Raw genomic sequence first — 17,247 nt, forward strand, 5'->3', positions numbered from 1 at the left:
GAGACACTATAATAAAAGAGTTTGATACCTTCTTGATATGGGTGGTATTCGTTATTCTATTAGTAGTAAACTAATTTTAAAAAAACTAACAATATTGTGTAGCAAACATTGTACATCGTTGTTCATTTATAAAATGTACTTTGTATAATTTCAGACACTGAAAGGGAAAACCGATGCCAAAGAAGTTACACAGAGCCACACATTGGCCAAAAATAATGAAATTGAACCTTTATTCACACCACAAAAGTACAAAGTAGTTTTTACATTTCAATTTAGCACTACTTTCTTCTTCTTTTTTAATCCAGTACATAGGGGCTACGCTAGACCTGTTCTCAAACCACATTAGGTCAGTCAGAAAGTACTAATAGTAATAAGTAATTTTATGGATGACATCAGCGCTTGCATTAATTTTCGCCTTATTTAAACAAAAATTAAGAAATTTTGTTGCCTTCCAAAAGTGGTCAACATGTCGAAAATGGGAAAAGTAGATGTCTGTTGCCATGATGGTGGAACATGGAGGGCAGATAAAAGAGAGGATACAAGACGATTTATTGTTTTGTCTTTTACTTGATGCAGTCGTGCATTTCATTCCTTTTATATGTCATGGTCACTGAATCAAAACCAATTGTATATATGATGATTAAAAACTTTTATTTTCAGTGACAAATGGATACTGTACTAGTTGACAGTAAACATAGACAAGTGTAAGATAGAACGAGCATACATAAAATTTACGGAAAGTGTAGAAATATAAAGTTTAACACAATACATCAGACAATACATGGCATGGAAGTTTTTACGAACTTCAAACCTATTGCCGGCCATCAGAACTTTTGACTATGGTTTAACAGTAGCAGGTTTTTCACACAAATAATTAAAATCATCCGAGCCACACTGTGCATCATTCCAATTGTAGCCATGAAACTCGTCCCAGCAAGCACAAAAGGCGCCATGAAGAGGATTCTGAGGTCGCCCCGCCGCCCAGTTGTTCCAGCCAGCAAGCGGCGTCCCGTCTTCCCACATCCAGCTAGTTCCCATCTCAGATCTGTCGGTGAGACCAATCCAGACCGAGTGGCGACGTCGACCGACGAACATGAAGAGACTCTGGAGAACGCGCGCCAGGAAGTCGTTTGTTTTCTTGTCCTTAGGCATAGCCAGGTGCCCGCCGGCAGCTTGACAGACAGACCTGGCTTCAGTGTAGTTTTTTTTAACATAAATATTAGGGAGGCTGTAGCACCGGTCGCAGATCAGTATATCACCTGCGGGACAGACGTGTGTCTTCTCTTTGCAGGCTGCAGGGAAAATAGAAATAATTATTTTATAGTTTTGTGGTGTCTACCAATGTTTGATATTATCCATTAGATATTTCCTTTCTTTGAATTAAAGATATGTACTAATGTAGCATATACGACAACGCCTATTAGTTCTAAGCTGTTTACTCTTATCAAGGACATTATATTATAATGTAGTATTATATGTACTTGCTTTTATCAATACTTGAATAGAACTCCCAGTTGAGAAGAGTGTTTACAATATACACTTCTGCTTGTTACTTCTTTGTATGTTACGCAGCTGTCCCAGACCTGTCTTAAAACAAGTTGCTCTAAATGCTGTAAGGCTTACCACAGAGTTCTTCGCTCACATCATTGAGTCGCTGCTCCATGTGGGCGAGTTTGACTTGCAGCTGTATGTTCTGCTCCTCCAATTTAGTCATGAAGAGGTTCTGAAAAGAAATGATGGGATGTAATCTAAATGCATCACTATGTTGTATTTGGTTTACTCTTTATAGCTGATGTGTAGTAGTCCACATGTATGTCTAGGTTGATAGGGCTACTGCATTATGGTTCTAGCTGCTACGCATATATACCTTGCGCTCATTATGACGAACTTAGGATCACTACAAGTCCTACATAGCAGATCGAGAGAGGCCGCTTGCTACACATGACTCTTTTTATTCATCATCATCATCATCCACTGTGTTCTGCGTCTTTTTATTCCAACCTTTGAACAGATTTGTTTTACTAATACACAAGTTTAGAATAAAAGGAACATGTGCGAAAGCTTGTGTGTAACGTTACTTGTATGGAGAGGGGACTGACCTGAGCGGCAGCTGATTTCTCCGGTCCTTCAGGCACGTTGACGTTGATGTTGATTGTTTGACCTGAAGTCTCCTGCAGGGACACCAGGACAGCCAGGATCACATACACTGATTTCATGGTCATGATCGGTTCTTTTAGTGCACAAGGAACTGACTTTCGCGAATGCTCTACTGGAGTCACATAAGTCGGAATGGCACCTGGTACTTTCCTTATTGATCTTACCAATGTAGTGCCAAGTGCTCTGTAGTTCAACACCACACCCTGGACAAAAACGTCTGCAACTCAACGCTGCTCTTATTGTCCGACAGGCAAGGTTGGTTCTTTTGGAACATAAAGATCTCAACACGACGTGCACACTGCCGTGTAACATAACGGACGGTGGATGCCTGATACCCCTCCCCCCGTTATATGTTATCAACGGAAGGGCAGGTACAGTGTCAATGACATTATGTACCGTAATAACCACTAAAGTCAAGATTGTAATTATTGCTGCATAACAGAACACCGAGAAGGCCAGGAGCCTGTTTTGTGAAATGACTTAAAACTTAACCATTATGTGCCATGTAGTCAATGTTGGTTGGGAGCTGTCGTCACATAGATTATATACATTTCATAAGGCCACAAACATTGTCAAAATCAGTAAAACTTTTATTGACATCACAAAAGAATAGAGTAGTTTTTGTCGTCTAGTTCAGCCCTAGTTTTCTGTACATAGAGACAAAACCTGTCAAACCAATGATTGTGTTTCTTGCATGTAAGACCACTCCTCATTATCTCACAATGTCACGATATAGCTAGGACGCCAATGCCCTTCCATCTGTACTTCATGTTCTGAGGATATTTACATACTACAGGCTGGGTTTATTACGTTTTGAACTGTATGATAAATGCTCGTCTTACCAAGTTTTTCACAACATGACGCTGCCATACGCATACTTCAAATATCTACCGTAAATAAAACATAATTGTCACAATATACAGGCTGAGTTTCGATACTTCAAATGTCACCCGTATAACGTTTAACCATGGAGTTAAAATCAAAGTATTTAACCTCCTTGGTTTAACACAACACACTTATGAAACATTGCGTAAATCACAACACGAAAGGTTTTATGAACTTCAAACCTTGTACACGCTACGGTTCTTGACCAGTGATCGTGTACTTGATTAGGGGATAACAGTAGCACCCTTTTCACATACATAATAGAATTTTTCACTACACAAAAATTCAGCCCACTTAATGTGATAATTGATTGACCAAGCAGCACAGTCATAATCGGAAACGTATACACCAGGCCTTCCCTTATACCAATCGGACCAGCCGGTCGTGCCGAGTGTTGTCCCGTCCTCCCACACCCAGATTCCCTCCTTCACCTCGTCTGTAAGACCAAACCACACCGATATCCAGGAGACCCGGCCCAGGTGAACTAAGGCTACATAGTTGTACAAGGACGGGATCTGTTTGACCAGAAAGTCGTTTGTTGCCTTATCCTTTGGCATAGCCAGGTGCCCGCCGGCAGCCTGACATGCGGACCTGGAGTCCTTGTAGTTCTTCTGGTCAAGTATAGAGGAGAAGCTGTAACACTTGTCGCAAAATTGTACATAACCGCTGGGACAACTGTGTGTCTTGTTATTACAGGCTGCAGAGGAAATAGAAATAATTCAGCTAGATTACATAGTTAACATTCGGGTGTCTACCAACACTAAAAATTATCAAAGACATGTTCTCCTTGCTCTTTTCCTGATGCAAGACGGCCATGTAGCATATTCTAGGATACGGCGTGCTGTTTCAACAATGCCTATTACTAGAAGCGTGTACGTTTATCAACACTTGAATGCAGAGGTCCTAGTTGATATAGGGGTGATTACAAAATACAATCCTGCTCTTTCTATAAGCTGCCCTGCTGAGAATAATTTTCTATGAATGTTGTAAGACTCACCACAGAGTGCATTGCTCAGATGACTGACACGCTGCTCCAAATTGGCATTTTTAGTTTTCAACTCGGCATTCTCGAATTCCAAGTTCAGATTTCTCTCCTGCAAATTAGTCATGAGAAGAGTCTGGAAAGAAATTGATGGGGTATAATCATAATCTGAATCTGGTTATATCAACTCAGACTACCTGTGAAAGCTGAACCTATAGCTCATGATAAGTCTCTGTCGATCGGAGCTTTCTACTGGATAGGCCTCCATTGATGACAATGGGTTTAAATTGGGATGAACGAAATTTTAAACACGTTGAGAAAAATGTAATATGAATATTTCAAGAACTTGGTTCTCTAATTATTCGGGCTGAGTAGAAAGTTAAGTATAAGAATAAATAAGTAAATAATAACTATAATCGATTACTGGCGCGATGAAAGTGACTTTTAGATCCTTTTTGTCCTAAAGTCGGCCAGTTGGGAGAAACAAAACGATCATGACCATCACAGACCCTAGATGAACATGGTGGCTAATACGATGTTTTAGAACTTGATAGTCAAATTGTAATTTTTTTTAACATAGCCGTTAGTTTGAAACTTGTCACATAAGCTCCTTCCTGCCCCTCCTTATTATGCTCAAGATCAGGCATGACTGTTACTTAAAAGTTGTAGGGGATGTCTACTCATATATACTTGTGTTGCACTGTGCACACCAGAGCTTCTGGTAACAGGTACGTGCACTGTATTAAGTTTGGTTTGCTACATCGTGGTTTTGGCTACTGCTACACTATATTGCTGTTTATTTTCATCACTATTTTGCATTTGGCTTATTATATTACTACATCTATGCCTGGCTGAATTTGTTTTATGGCTTTAGTCACTACGTATACCTCGCGCTAATTATGTGGAACTTGGGATTTCTAAAAAGTCCTACAAGTGACAACAAAAGGCCGTTTTCCATGTATGCCCTCCACTTTGTGGCGATTTAATCTGTTCTTTAGACAAAATTGCCATCATGTCTTTCTCCCTATATATGTATAAGAAAGTTTTAAAACAGCAAAACCCCCGAATAAAGCTTGTGTGTAACGTTACTTGTATGGAGAGGAGACTGACCTGAACGGCAGATGACTTCTCCCCTCCTTCAGGCACGTTGACGTTGATGTTGATTGTTTGACCTGAAGCCTGCTGCAGGGACATCAGGACAGCCAGAATCACAAGCACGGATTTCATGGTCATGATCGGTTCTTCTGGTGCACAACGATCTGAAAACGACTTGTGCGAATACTGTACTGTAGTAAAGTCAGAATGGCGCCTGATACTCGCCTTGATGTTGATGTTACCAAAGCAGTGCGTACTGTGAAGTTCAACACCGGTATCTTACACAAAAACGTCTGCAACTCAACGCTGCTCTTATTGTCCGACATGGATTCTTTCGGAGCATAAAGGTCTGAATACGACTGACGCACTGCCGTGTAATAATGAGCGGACGCCTGATACTCCCCTTGCTTACTACTTCCGGCACGTTAACATTGATGTTGACCGTCTGACCTGAAGTCTCCTGCAGGGACACCAGGACAGCCAGGATCACAAGCACTGATTCCATGGCCATGATCGGTTCTTTTAGTGCACAAGGAACTGACTTTCGCGAATGCTCTACTGGAGTCACATAAGTCGGAATGGCACCTGGTACTTTCCTTATTGATCTTACCAATGTAGTGCCAAGTGCTCTGTAGTTCAACACCACACCCTGGACAAAAACGTCTGCAACTCAACGCTGCTCTTATTGTCCGACAGGCAAGGTTGGTTCTTTTGGAACATAAAGATCTCAACACGACGTGCACACTGCCGTGTAACATAACGGACGGCGGACGCCTGATACCCCCCCCCCCCCCCGTTATATGTTACCAACGGAAGGGCAGGTACAGTGTCAATGACATTATGTACCGTAATAGCCACTAAAGATTGTAATCATTGTTGCATAACAGAACACCAAGAAGGCCAGGAGCCTGTTTGGTGAAATGACTTAAAACCCAATACCATTATGTGCCTTGTAGTCAATGTTGGTTGGGAGCAGATATAATTATAATCAATCAATCAAATGTTGTGCCAACACGGAAAACTACATGGGGTCCAGGACTCCAGGTCACATACATCGTACCTGTACTCCAAGGCTATTGATACTTCGACAGAGGGGGGAGTTGTGCTTCAGTCTCATGAACTATCAGGTCCTGCTAATTCAAGTGCTCAGCTTGCAAAGAGAGAGCTGTCGTCGCATAGATTATATACATTTCATAAGGCCACAAACATTGTCAAAATCAGTAAAACTTTTATTGAAATCACAAAAGCATAGAGTAGTTTTTACCGTCTAGTTCAGCCCTAGTTTTCTGTCCATAGAGACAAAACCTGTCAAACCAATGATTGTGTTTCTTACATGTCTCCTCATTATCTCATAATGTTATGATTATAGCTAGGACGCCAGTGCCCTTGCATCATTACTTCATATTCTGAGGACATTTACATACTACAGGCTGGGTTTATTACGTTTTGAACTGTATGATAAATACTCGTCTTACCAAGTTTTTCACAACATGACGCTGCCATACGCATACTTCAAATATCTACCGTAAATAAAACATAATTGTCACAATATACAGGCTGAGTTTCTATACTTCAAATGTCACCCGTATAACGTTTAACCATGGAGTTAAAATCAAAGTATTTAACCTCCTTGGTTTAACACAACACACTTATGAAACATTGCGTAAATCACAACACGAAAGGTTTTATGAACTTCAAACCTTGTACACGCTACGGTTCTTGACCAGTGATCGTGTACTTGATTAGGGGATAACAGTAGCACCCTTTTCACATACATAAAAGAATTCTTCAAGGCATCTAAAATCAGCCCACTTAGCGAAATATTTGATTGACCAAGTAGCACAGTCACGATAGGTAACGTGCACATCGGGCAGTCCCGTATACCAATCGGACCAGCCGGTCGTGCCGAGTGTTGTCCCGTCCTCCCACACCCAGATTCCCTCCCTCACCTGGTCTGTCAGACCGAACCATATCGATATCGAGGAGACCGGGCCATGCATTAAGCCACTATGGATGTACCAGGACCAGAATACTTTGACCAGGAAGTCGTTTGTTGCCTGGTCCTTTGGCATAGCCAGGTGCCCTCCGGCAGCCTGACAGGCGGACCTGGCGTCGGTGTAGTTCTTCTGGTCATCAGAGAAGCTGTAGCACTTATCGCAGAACTGGACATAACCGCTGGGACAACTGTGTGTCTTGTTATTACAGGCTGCAGAGGGAATGAAAACAATTTAGATAGATTCACACATAGGTAACATAGTTCATTTTCCGATGTTTACCAATACTTGATAGGATTAAAGACATATTTTTCCTTGTCCCGACTGAATTCAAGACATGTAGCACTTACTAGGTTACGGTGGGCTGTTTCAAAACTTTCCATCACGCCTGTCAGTGGTGTACGTTTAGCAATACTTAAATACATGTATAACATAGGTGATTACAAGATACACTCCTACTCATTACTTCCGAATCATCCTCCCATGGCAGGGGCAGCGGCTCCGAATTCCTTCTCCACCCCTTACATCCTCCCATGGCAGGGGCAGCGGCTCCGAATTCCTTCTCCACCCCTTACCCCTGCCGAATAACATGGCATCTTCTACTCGGCGACCCGATTCCAGGGACACGCTCTCAGCCAATCACGTATCACAGAGAAAATCTTCAACGCACTTCACATTAATATTTATGAGATGCGCTAGCTATCGGAACCAATCATGTCGGCTATTCAGTGACAAATAAAAACAAACATGGCGTCGTCTCGGGAAGAGAACTTTTGCGATGCAGGCCGCTGCGGGCGTCGGCGGGGCGCTAGCGTGTGCTGGAGGCTGCGCGCGGATCCCGCCGAGCACGGGGAAGGTGTTAACTCGGTGACTTTGCCCCGCACGGCCTCCCCAACGCGTTAACGGGCTCGTCACCGGGCGGCGGCGGAGTCGCCGGCGGGGAGGGTGACGTCCCTTCGCCGCCCAAGTCAGAAATGGGGTCATGCCAAATAAGGCAAGCTCATGAATATTAATATTCCTGGGGTCGTAGAGTAGAAGATGCCATGTTATTCGGCAGGGGTAGGGGGTGGAGAAGGAATTCGGAGCCGCTGCCCCTGCCATGGGAGGATGTTCCGAATATGCTGCCCTGCTCTAAGAATACTTTGCTGTAAATGCTGTGAGGCTCACCACAGAGTGCTTTGCTCAGATATCTGACACGCTGCTCTAACTCGGCTTTTTCGAACTCCAGCTTCAGGTTCTTCTCCTGCAAATCAGTCATGAGAAGGTTCTGGAAAAAATATGAGAAATAATCTGAATCTGGTTACTAGTATATCAACTTGAACGACTTGTCAAAACATTCATTCATCTCTAATTTTCGCTTGAGACTATCAAATGTAAAGGCTTCTGCTGCATTTGTAGAGGCTGCTACATCGTCGTACATGTATATAAAGGTTTTAAGAAAAGAAGACGACCGAACGTGCGTACGTTAAGTTACATGTATAGGGCGCAGACTGACCTGAGCGGCAGCTGATTTCTCCCCTCCTTCAGGCATGTTGACATTGATGTTGATTGTCTGACCTGAAGTCTCCTGCAGGGACACCAGGACAGCCAGGATCGCAAGCACTGATTTCATGGCCATGGTTGGTTCTTCTGGTGGACAACGATCTGAAAACGACTTGTGCGAATGCTGTACTCAGTGGTTAAGTCAGAATGGCGCATGGTACTCGCCTTGATGTTGATGTTACCAAATAAAGCAGTGCTTACTGTGAAGTTCAACACCGGTATCTTACACAAAACAGTTTGCAACTCAACGCTGCTCTTATTGTCCGACATGGATGGTTGATTCTTTCGGAGCATAAAGGTCTGGATACGACTGACGCACTGCCTTGTAATAATGGACGAGCGCCTGATACTTCACCCTGTTAATGTTACTAACGGATTCCTAAGGGCAAGTAAACATATGCCTAAGACCATTTACCATAAACCCACTGAAAGCCAAGACTGTAGTTCTTGTTGCATAACAGGACAATGAGAAGGCCAGGAGCCTGTTTTGTAAGATGATCTGAAACTCAAGACAGGACCATTATGACCGTTATGTCGCATATAGTCAATGTTGGTTGGAGGCAGACATTAGGAGGCAATCAAATGTGTGTTGTACTAACACGGAAATCTACTTGGCTCTGAACTCCATGTACAAATGTAATATGTGCGGTGTAACTGTACGAACCCCAAGGCTGTTGATACTTCTCTAGAGGAGGTATGACTTCACTGGCAAGTAATAACGTATGCTGTGTTATAACAACAGTCTTCGGTCACCTGGCTGTTCTGTCCCCTTCATTGCCTACCGTAAATCGCCCTAACATGTAAAACGTTGAGCAATATCAATGATTACTTGGGGAGCTACTACTTATTTGTATTCTTATTATATTCTTAATTCTAAATTCTACACCATTTTCATTGAAAAAGATATCTGTGCTTTTATTTCTATTTTAAGCTAAGAAGCGAGTGGAGGTTGAACTTATTTGGAGTTGCCTTGTACTTATCAACTTCGCATATATCTTTAGTGACCTTACTTGGCCCACGGTTGCAAAATCGTGTAATATAAAGTCAAAGTCAGTGTTTAAGGTGGGGCCATGAGAATCCTGAGCTCCTATTGTACTGGTTTTCATAGTGATAAAGAATATTGAACTTTTATTGGTGGGTCAGTTTCTCTCTGACAATGGGAATGGTTCTCCAGAAGTAGATGTGTATGGCCACAAGCTCACAGAAAGGAGGCCTATTCAGTCTCTGATAGCATAAAATTGTGTAACACATGCAAGACAGCAAATATGATCAACATTGCCAAAGAAAAACATGACATTCGGGCTTAGCAACCTTTATTTTGAAATCAAACATAACTGTGGATGTCACCGGCGTTGCCTCCAGCTGGACCTGAGCACTGTTCTGTACCAGTCTGTTGCTATGGCAACGAGTACCTGATCGAGCATGATGGCGGTGAGCCCCCAGACGCGGTGCGGGCCGCCGAGCCAGACAGGCATGGTGTAGCTGTAGTTGTCATGCCGACGCTTCACGGTGGTGTAGCGCTGGTGGGCGGGGTCCAGCAGGTGGGAGAAGGACAGAGTGAACACTTCTGCCACCTGGGTAAACATAAACATAAACAACTGTTTGTTTGGTTGGTTGAGCAGGTGGAAGAAGGACAGGGGAAACACTGCTGCTATGTTTGTCTATGGCAATCACTCGTGATCTTTTATTTGTACTCAGATATAGATTCATGTACAGATACATAGTCATGCACAGATACAGATTCATGTACAGATACATAGTCATGCACAGATACAGATTCATGTACAGATATACAGATACAGACTTTCCGAGTAGGATGACCGTGTCAGTCCCTACACCTGAGTGAGGGTAACAGTTGACACGGCAGCCTTCGCGTGGATTTGTTAAAGGTGGATAACAGTTGTTAATATGTTGGTTAACACAAAAACAGCTGTTTGTTTGCTAGAGGAAAGAAGCAGCAACAGATGTCATAAACAACATCAGGTTTTCATTCCACAATTTGTCAAGACAGTCCTGTACTCACCTCTCTGGGACTGAGCTTGAGTTTTGTAGGGTCCAGTTCTCCAACATTTCCCAGTACAGCCACAACTGTCATGGTGTTTTTCTGTAAGAACTACTGTTATGTCAGGAATACTGCACAACACAGATGCATTTAGATAGACTATAGTCTAGACTATCTTTAGTAGGTAACATACATGCACTAGCCTCTACCAGGCTTAGGGAGGCGCCCAGAAAGAGTAGAAATTGGCCCGGGTGCATCAAAATGTACTCTCTAGCAGACCAACTCCCTTAGCATGTTATCTCTCTCTTTTGCCAATTTCTATGCAGTCCCTACAAATAATGAACAGTCCCCTGTACCTACCCTGTCAGGTATAGGCTTGAGCGGTCCCCACATATAATGAACAGTCCCATGTACCTACCCTGTCAGGTATAGGTTTGAGCGGTCCCCAGACGTCCACAGTACTGGAAGGGATGCCCAGTTCCTCTTCTGTTTCCCGTAGAGCAGTGTGCACGACATCACGATCAGTACTGTCACACATGCCGCCTGGAAAACTGGAAACCATGTACATACAGAAAAGTCAAACGTCTTAAAAGAAAATATCAAATAGATTAGCATAGCTTTATATACTTATTACAAACCTTAGCAAGTGACACACTCTAATAGGTAGGTAGGCATTTAAACTCTTATACATTGCTTTGTAAATTAGCTGATATTTCCAAAGTACTATCAGCCATAGGTAATGTTACAGGCAAAAGCTCTAATTATAAAGTAAACATTTTCTATGTGTTGAATTAAAAGTTTTAAAACATCAATCTGCACCTAAGTCCCTAACCTGACTTCTCCTCTGTGGCTTCTTAGTCTTGAAGACCTGAGAGTGAAGAGCACAGAAGGGACTCCGTTCACCGTACAGAGTGGCACCAACACTGCAGCCCCCACTGTCACTTTCTCGTTAGTAACAATACTCCTCATCTTCGGTATCCGTTCCAATGTCCTGGATTTGTTCTCCTCAAGAAGGATGTTCTGAATAGCAGTCTCCTTTGAGTAAGACGATGAAAGCCTGCGGCATGTCTTATTGGCACCAAGAAACTTTTCTTGAAGTTTAGTTCTGTTTGAGACATGTTTTGTGTGAGTTGAGAAGTTTGTACTGTTGTTGGCTGTATTGTAGCACAAAGTTCTGACATGGGTGACCAAAACTCTCTGGGGTATATGGTTAGTCTTGAGGACGGAAATCCACAGCTTCATAGTTGCAGAATGGCACAAGAAGTGCTTCACCTAGGAGAGAAAAGAAAGCATTTGATAAACCGGGACTTACATGGGCTAATTACTATATACCATAGTATATGAATTGTAGCTGAGGTCATATTCATATATACATGTAAGTCCATGATGATCTGTACTGAAAAATGAACACATATCATATGATTATCATCTATCGCTAATCCTTAGTTTGTATTCTGCTTATCTGCTCTGAGTACCCAATAGAAATCTGCCTCGTTTGGCTGAATTGACATACGTATTGATTAATGCATTGATTAATAGTATACATGTATAATACAAGTGTACTAGTAAATGAATGAATAAAACAGGCATTGCTGATGAGGACTGTGGACCTATAGTCAAGTCGATGAGACGCGAAGAGCACCATCTTACATGACATTGTATTTTTCAGTCAGGCTCATACAGCGGACATAAACATGACTTGAGCCAGCAGAAAGTCACACAACACAAGTACTTGATATTGGAATATTTGGCTTTTATTTCCAAACTTGTATTAATATTCACAATATAATACAGTGTAATATTATTATGAAGGGATACTAGTACAAGTGCATACAGAAGTGAAATAATACTAAACAGCATCATGGTGTTTAAAGTTGTAGCATATAGCGTAACATTTGTCACAAATTCAAAACATACTTCGACTGCACGACAACGAAAACATAATTCTTTTCATGTATGACAGTTAAGTTCTAAGCAGAAAACGAATGAAAACCATTGCCTGTTGACTAACAAATAATTCCATCCTGCAGTTCCAAATTCCATTCCACCACTAGTAAATGTCACTGTTTTTACCATAAATTACTAGTGATATTGCTGAACAGTGCAAATTTCCATCAACAGCCAGGCAGACAGCCAAACTTGCTCAGGTGTGCTGCTCGTTTGGCAGGCAGCAGGGCTTCGTTGTGTACGTAGAAGTCACAAGGGTAACACCAGACGGAGAGGTCAGCGTAACTCAGCACCATACTGTGTCCTGTAGTCTCACCATGCTGTACCATGTGCTCCTTCACAAACCTCCCACAATGCACCTGGTAGCAGTGCAGGCACACCCAGTTCTCGGAGGGGTCACCGCAGGTCACACACGGCGCCGATGCGTCCAGACCGTCGCTAGGGAGGGTTGCTATGGTTTCCAGATGCGGGCACCACGACAACGGGACAACGGCGAACATGTTGTCAGGCACGCCCTCTCCACCAATCAGGTCGCGGATTGTAGATGATGTGGGTTCAGCACCCCCGACAGCACCCTCCTCAGAAGTGGTTGCCATGGTGCCAGAAGAGCTGCTCTCATTGGTGGAGGGCTGGTCATGTGACCTGTCACCACTGCCTGAGGGTTGTTGGTCAGCCATGCTGCTGTATGTTCTTCTCAAAAAGGAATGTTCCTTCTACTTAGGACTGAACCTCTACAATATCTAGGAGTGGGAAAACAGAGGACAAAAATCCCAGTTAGCCTGTGACCGAAAGAAAAGGCTTCTTACACATGAAAAATTGTACCTACAAAAATCTAGTTATTCTAGTATCTGTTTTTTTTTTTATTTACATGAATGTGGTGGATCTAAGGTCAGTGTTTTGCTATTGGTGCCTGGGAAAATGTCATTTGTTTTCACACGCCAGTGTTTGCATGTACATCTAATATAATATATTAGATATTGTTATAAGTTAAATACATCTACATACTTAGCAAATGTGTGGTTTCGAATACGCGAATTCGAGCAGAATGCCCCCCACCCCACGTGCATTTTTTCATAAGCCATAAAACGATAAAATTATAGTTAATTTACTTACCTACCACAAGGTATTTAACTTTTTCCTTTCTCACAGATGAGTACGAGTCTCTCTGTACTCTCTTAGCCGATTTTATGTCACATAAAAGACAGAAATTCTGCGGAAAAGTGACAAACTTTTACCCGAAAAAGTACAATGTCACCCTCAACTTTGACCCGAAAACCTAGGACTATCACAACCACTACTAGGGGCCGTTGAAATGAAAAAAAAATGCTTCACATAGGATTTTGACAGAAAGATGTTATTTCATATCAATATAACTACCCTTAATATAACTGATAGATTTCATATTCTAACGCATGTCCTTATAAAATCCTACAATTTTATATAGTAGCTTTCACAGGTCTCAATCTATGTTCTCCCTATAAAGTAATGGCATATCCCAGGTAGGTCACCCAGAGGTCGTCCAAGATGGCGGCACCAACTCGAAAATCTGTGGAGTTTTTTTACGACGTTTTGTCGCCGTACACATGGCTGGCGTTCGAGGTTAGACAACCACCCTCCTAATTCTCTAAAGCAACATTTTTGCTATTCAACTGCATGCCTACTAGATAAAGACTTTTTTCGTATTTGCCTATAAGCGTAAACTTTGGGGCGGGGTGGGGAGGGGGGCAGAAACTTGCAGAAACAAACTTTTTCGACTCGGTTTTGTTTTGCAGAAATTATTTGCAAAACAACGTCTCTTACTAGGTGTGTCGTTTGTCGAATTAAATATGACTTGAAATTATTGAATATGGTGGCTTATGTTTCCATCGTATACGAAGATGCTTTTTATTGAAATTCAGCACTAGAAAAAGTGTAGAGGCCAAAGTCCTTTCGGAAATATAGGCCATGTAAAAAGTTGTAAAAACTGGCTTATGTAAATTTTGTCATGCAAATTAAATCCAAGATAGGCTGGGAGCTAGTCTGGTTCCCATACCTCCACCCTCAAAAATGTCAGTTGGTTCAAGGGAGGGGGATTTAGAGGCCTGGTACGTACTAGTGGAAGGTCAACAAGAATGTCACACAGGACAGTACATATTTCTCTTCCACAGTTAACAAAATGATCCCCAAACTATAATGATACAAATATATCCTTTGCCCATACCATCCCTAGGTGATGTGTCGTTACCAACAGAAGTGGAACATCGACCTGAAACTGAGGCCGTTCTTCCTGTCAGGGATCATGCAGGGAGCAGGTGGGTGACAAAGGTCAACATTACACACTAGTGCTTTGTATTTATTGTCTCCACTAGCCTTACAACACAGGTACAAAAATTTAAAAAAATTAGCAAAATTTGGGAGAAAAATTGGCTAGAAACAGATCAACACAGATACACACATATGTTTCTAGTTCAACTCTATTGGAAAATACAGGGTTGAACTTGTCAATATTCTATGGTTAATACTATATACTAATGATAGAAAATGATGACGTTGAGTTAATCTGTGTATCTTATGTATACTCCTTTCCCCCAGATAACCGTCCCCCGGGCATGGTCCCTGCTAAGGCGACCTACATGGGGAAGGACCTGAGGAGACTGACAGACATGTACAAGGTGCCCTTCAAGATGCCCAGTAACCCTGCAGAGGTCATGTTCATCAAGGGTTCCATCAACGCAGGCCGCTTCCTCACAGCAGTGGACATGAACTGTGACCAGTACTTGGAGGAGTTGACAAGGTAGTAGTAGTAATATTATAATACATTGTGGTAAAAATATGTACATATATTTACACAGTGATTCAATGCTCTGAACAAACAGGAAAGTGTGCCTACATGTAGCTTCTGTACTAATTAGTTGATAAGCTAGCTAAAACATTATCAGGCAAGATTTCAGCCTCCAGTAATTCTCCTCAAAGTGGTCATGGACATTACAGAAGCTGAGACTCTGATGAGATTTTATGTTTGACTAGTGGCAGAAAAGCCGGTAATTCTAAAACTGATAATTCTTTTTCCTTATACCTTTTCTTTTACCAACCCCTTTACCAGACAGTTGTTCCTGAGGATTTACTACCGAGATGAGGACATCACAGAACCTGCCAGTCTGATGTCAGCTGCAGCTAAAGCAGGCATCCCTGAGGACCTGGCTAAACAACTTCTCTCAACCATCAAGGTGTTTGTTTGATATTTTATTACTAGTAGTACTGTAGATATCCTTCAGAGGAGGATACATCGAATCTAATTTGTCTGGATTTCATCCATAAAAACACAATCATGTATATGCAAGATTATAATACACTAGCAGAACTACAGAACAGCATGCATCCACGTATGTATTGCCTGTTCTAAAAAAATCAACCTCTGGGTGGCCTGGGTGCCATTGTCTGTAGTTCATGGTAGCCAGCGACAAGAGGGAGCTGTTGGTAACTACGGAGGATGGCACCCATACTACCAAGGCTCCATAGAACTCCTAGAAATCAGTACAGTGCCAACTCAGAAGTGGTATACCAGGTCAGCATTAAAAAAAAAGGGAAAAAATTGTACAACAACTTTTGCTGTCAAGGTTTGTTTGGATTGCGGCAAGAGAACATTTGCTTATCGAGGTGCAGTGGGCTGGAATAAATAAACTCCCACCTGGTGTTAGAACTGCACCGTCGATATAGACGTTCAGAACACTGTATGCTCAGTTACGTGGCATCTGACTTCCCTCCCTTATTACGACCTTGCATGACCCTGATTACGAGTAATGGATCACGTTTATGATATTGTTTTTGGTGTATATATTGTCGTATTTCCGTGTATATATGTGTCGTACCCAGGGCCACTCTGTAAAGCAGTGCTATGTCACTGAGTAGTGCCACCCTGGTAAAAGAATACAGAAATAAATAAATAAAATAAATGCTGTCTTAGATCTAACTCTTCAATCCTCCAGGACCAGGCGGTGAAGGACCGTCTTCGACAGACCACCCAGACGGCGCTGGACCACGGAGCGTTTGGCTCCCCCACCATCGTAGCACACATCGACGGGAAACCTCAGATGTTCTTTGGGTCGGACAGACTGGAGCTGATGGCTCACATGCTGGGGGAGAAATGGCACGGCCCACTGACAGAACTGGCCAAGGCCAAGATGTGAACTTGAAGTTGTTAAAATTACCTAGTGGAGAGATTGGGCATCTCCAGTGATTTGACGGTAGAATATAGTAGGAGCCAACATTGTATGGCCTTGTACTGCCACAACTTGCCAATATGTGAAATTTGCCCCTCTCTGTTAATAGTTTCATCAGATTGGTAAGCCACTGAGTAAAGATACTCATTTCACACAACCAAATGTTTTATTCAGGCAATGTTTCAGTGACTGTCTGTCACTTTCCTCAGCATCTATAGCAGCAACAGCAGTGTGCCGTGTACCAGTCAGAATTGCCCTGAGTAAGGTGACAGATGGTCACCAAAATGTCTGTTGTATAAAACACTTGGTTGTGTAAAAAGGTTGTTGATTCTATGAAATTTGCTGTTTGAATGAAGCTGCTATACATATCATGTAAATCTGCAAACTCGTAGGGATTGGCTGGTGAAGTAGCTATTTTGTTCTAAGTTTGTATTGGATAAGACA

General features: G+C 42.3%; 4 protein-coding genes and 1 pseudogene across 5 annotated transcripts; 1 reads left to right on the forward strand and 4 right to left on the reverse strand.

The window, feature by feature from the left end:
- Positions 1-714: 714 nt before the first annotated feature.
- On the reverse strand, positions 715-1,845 carry LOC109472702 (collectin-10-like). Its single transcript, XM_019772556.1, has 2 exons — positions 1,624-1,845; positions 715-1,292 (listed from the first exon to the last, which is right to left on the reverse strand). The coding sequence occupies exons 1-2, from the start codon at positions 1,712-1,714 to the stop codon at positions 838-840; spliced, it is 546 nt and encodes a 181-aa protein (XP_019628115.1). The 5' UTR covers positions 1,715-1,845; the 3' UTR covers positions 715-837.
- A 923-nt stretch (positions 1,846-2,768) lies between these two features.
- On the reverse strand, positions 2,769-5,766 carry LOC109472686 (galactose-specific lectin nattectin-like). Its single transcript, XM_019772532.1, has 3 exons — positions 5,135-5,766; positions 4,040-4,160; positions 2,769-3,739 (listed from the first exon to the last, which is right to left on the reverse strand). The coding sequence occupies exons 1-3, from the start codon at positions 5,255-5,257 to the stop codon at positions 3,267-3,269; spliced, it is 717 nt and encodes a 238-aa protein (XP_019628091.1). The 5' UTR covers positions 5,258-5,766; the 3' UTR covers positions 2,769-3,266.
- Positions 5,767-9,995: 4,229 nt separating this feature from the next.
- Positions 9,996-13,881, reverse strand: LOC109472674 (nucleoside diphosphate-linked moiety X motif 8-like). 2 transcript variants are annotated; one of them, XM_019772516.1, is made up of 5 exons: positions 13,722-13,881; positions 11,490-11,929; positions 11,076-11,208; positions 10,679-10,759; positions 9,996-10,229 (listed from the first exon to the last, which is right to left on the reverse strand). In XM_019772516.1, the coding sequence occupies exons 2-5, from the start codon at positions 11,897-11,899 to the stop codon at positions 9,999-10,001; spliced, it is 855 nt and encodes a 284-aa protein (XP_019628075.1). In that variant the 5' UTR covers positions 11,900-11,929; positions 13,722-13,881; the 3' UTR covers positions 9,996-9,998. The 2 variants fall into 2 exon arrangements, with proteins under 2 accessions (XP_019628075.1, XP_019628074.1); XM_019772515.1 differs by having other exon boundaries at positions 10,679-10,768.
- LOC109472703 lies at positions 12,418-13,813 on the reverse strand (annotated as a pseudogene).
- A 247-nt stretch (positions 13,882-14,128) lies between the features above and the next one.
- On the forward strand, positions 14,129-16,940 carry LOC109472689 (glutathione S-transferase kappa 1-like). Its single transcript, XM_019772535.1, has 5 exons — positions 14,129-14,203; positions 14,814-14,895; positions 15,176-15,377; positions 15,687-15,810; positions 16,570-16,940. Exons 1-5 carry the CDS (start codon positions 14,129-14,131, stop codon positions 16,768-16,770), a joined length of 684 nt encoding a protein of 227 aa, XP_019628094.1. The 3' UTR covers positions 16,771-16,940.
- Positions 16,941-17,247: the final 307 nt, after the last annotated feature.

This window comes from Branchiostoma belcheri, unplaced genomic scaffold, assembly GCF_001625305.1.
Source record: "Branchiostoma belcheri isolate BF01 breed outbred unplaced genomic scaffold, Haploidv18h27 scaffold28, whole genome shotgun sequence".
In the NCBI taxonomy this organism is placed as follows: domain Eukaryota; kingdom Metazoa; phylum Chordata; class Leptocardii; order Amphioxiformes; family Branchiostomatidae; genus Branchiostoma; species Branchiostoma belcheri.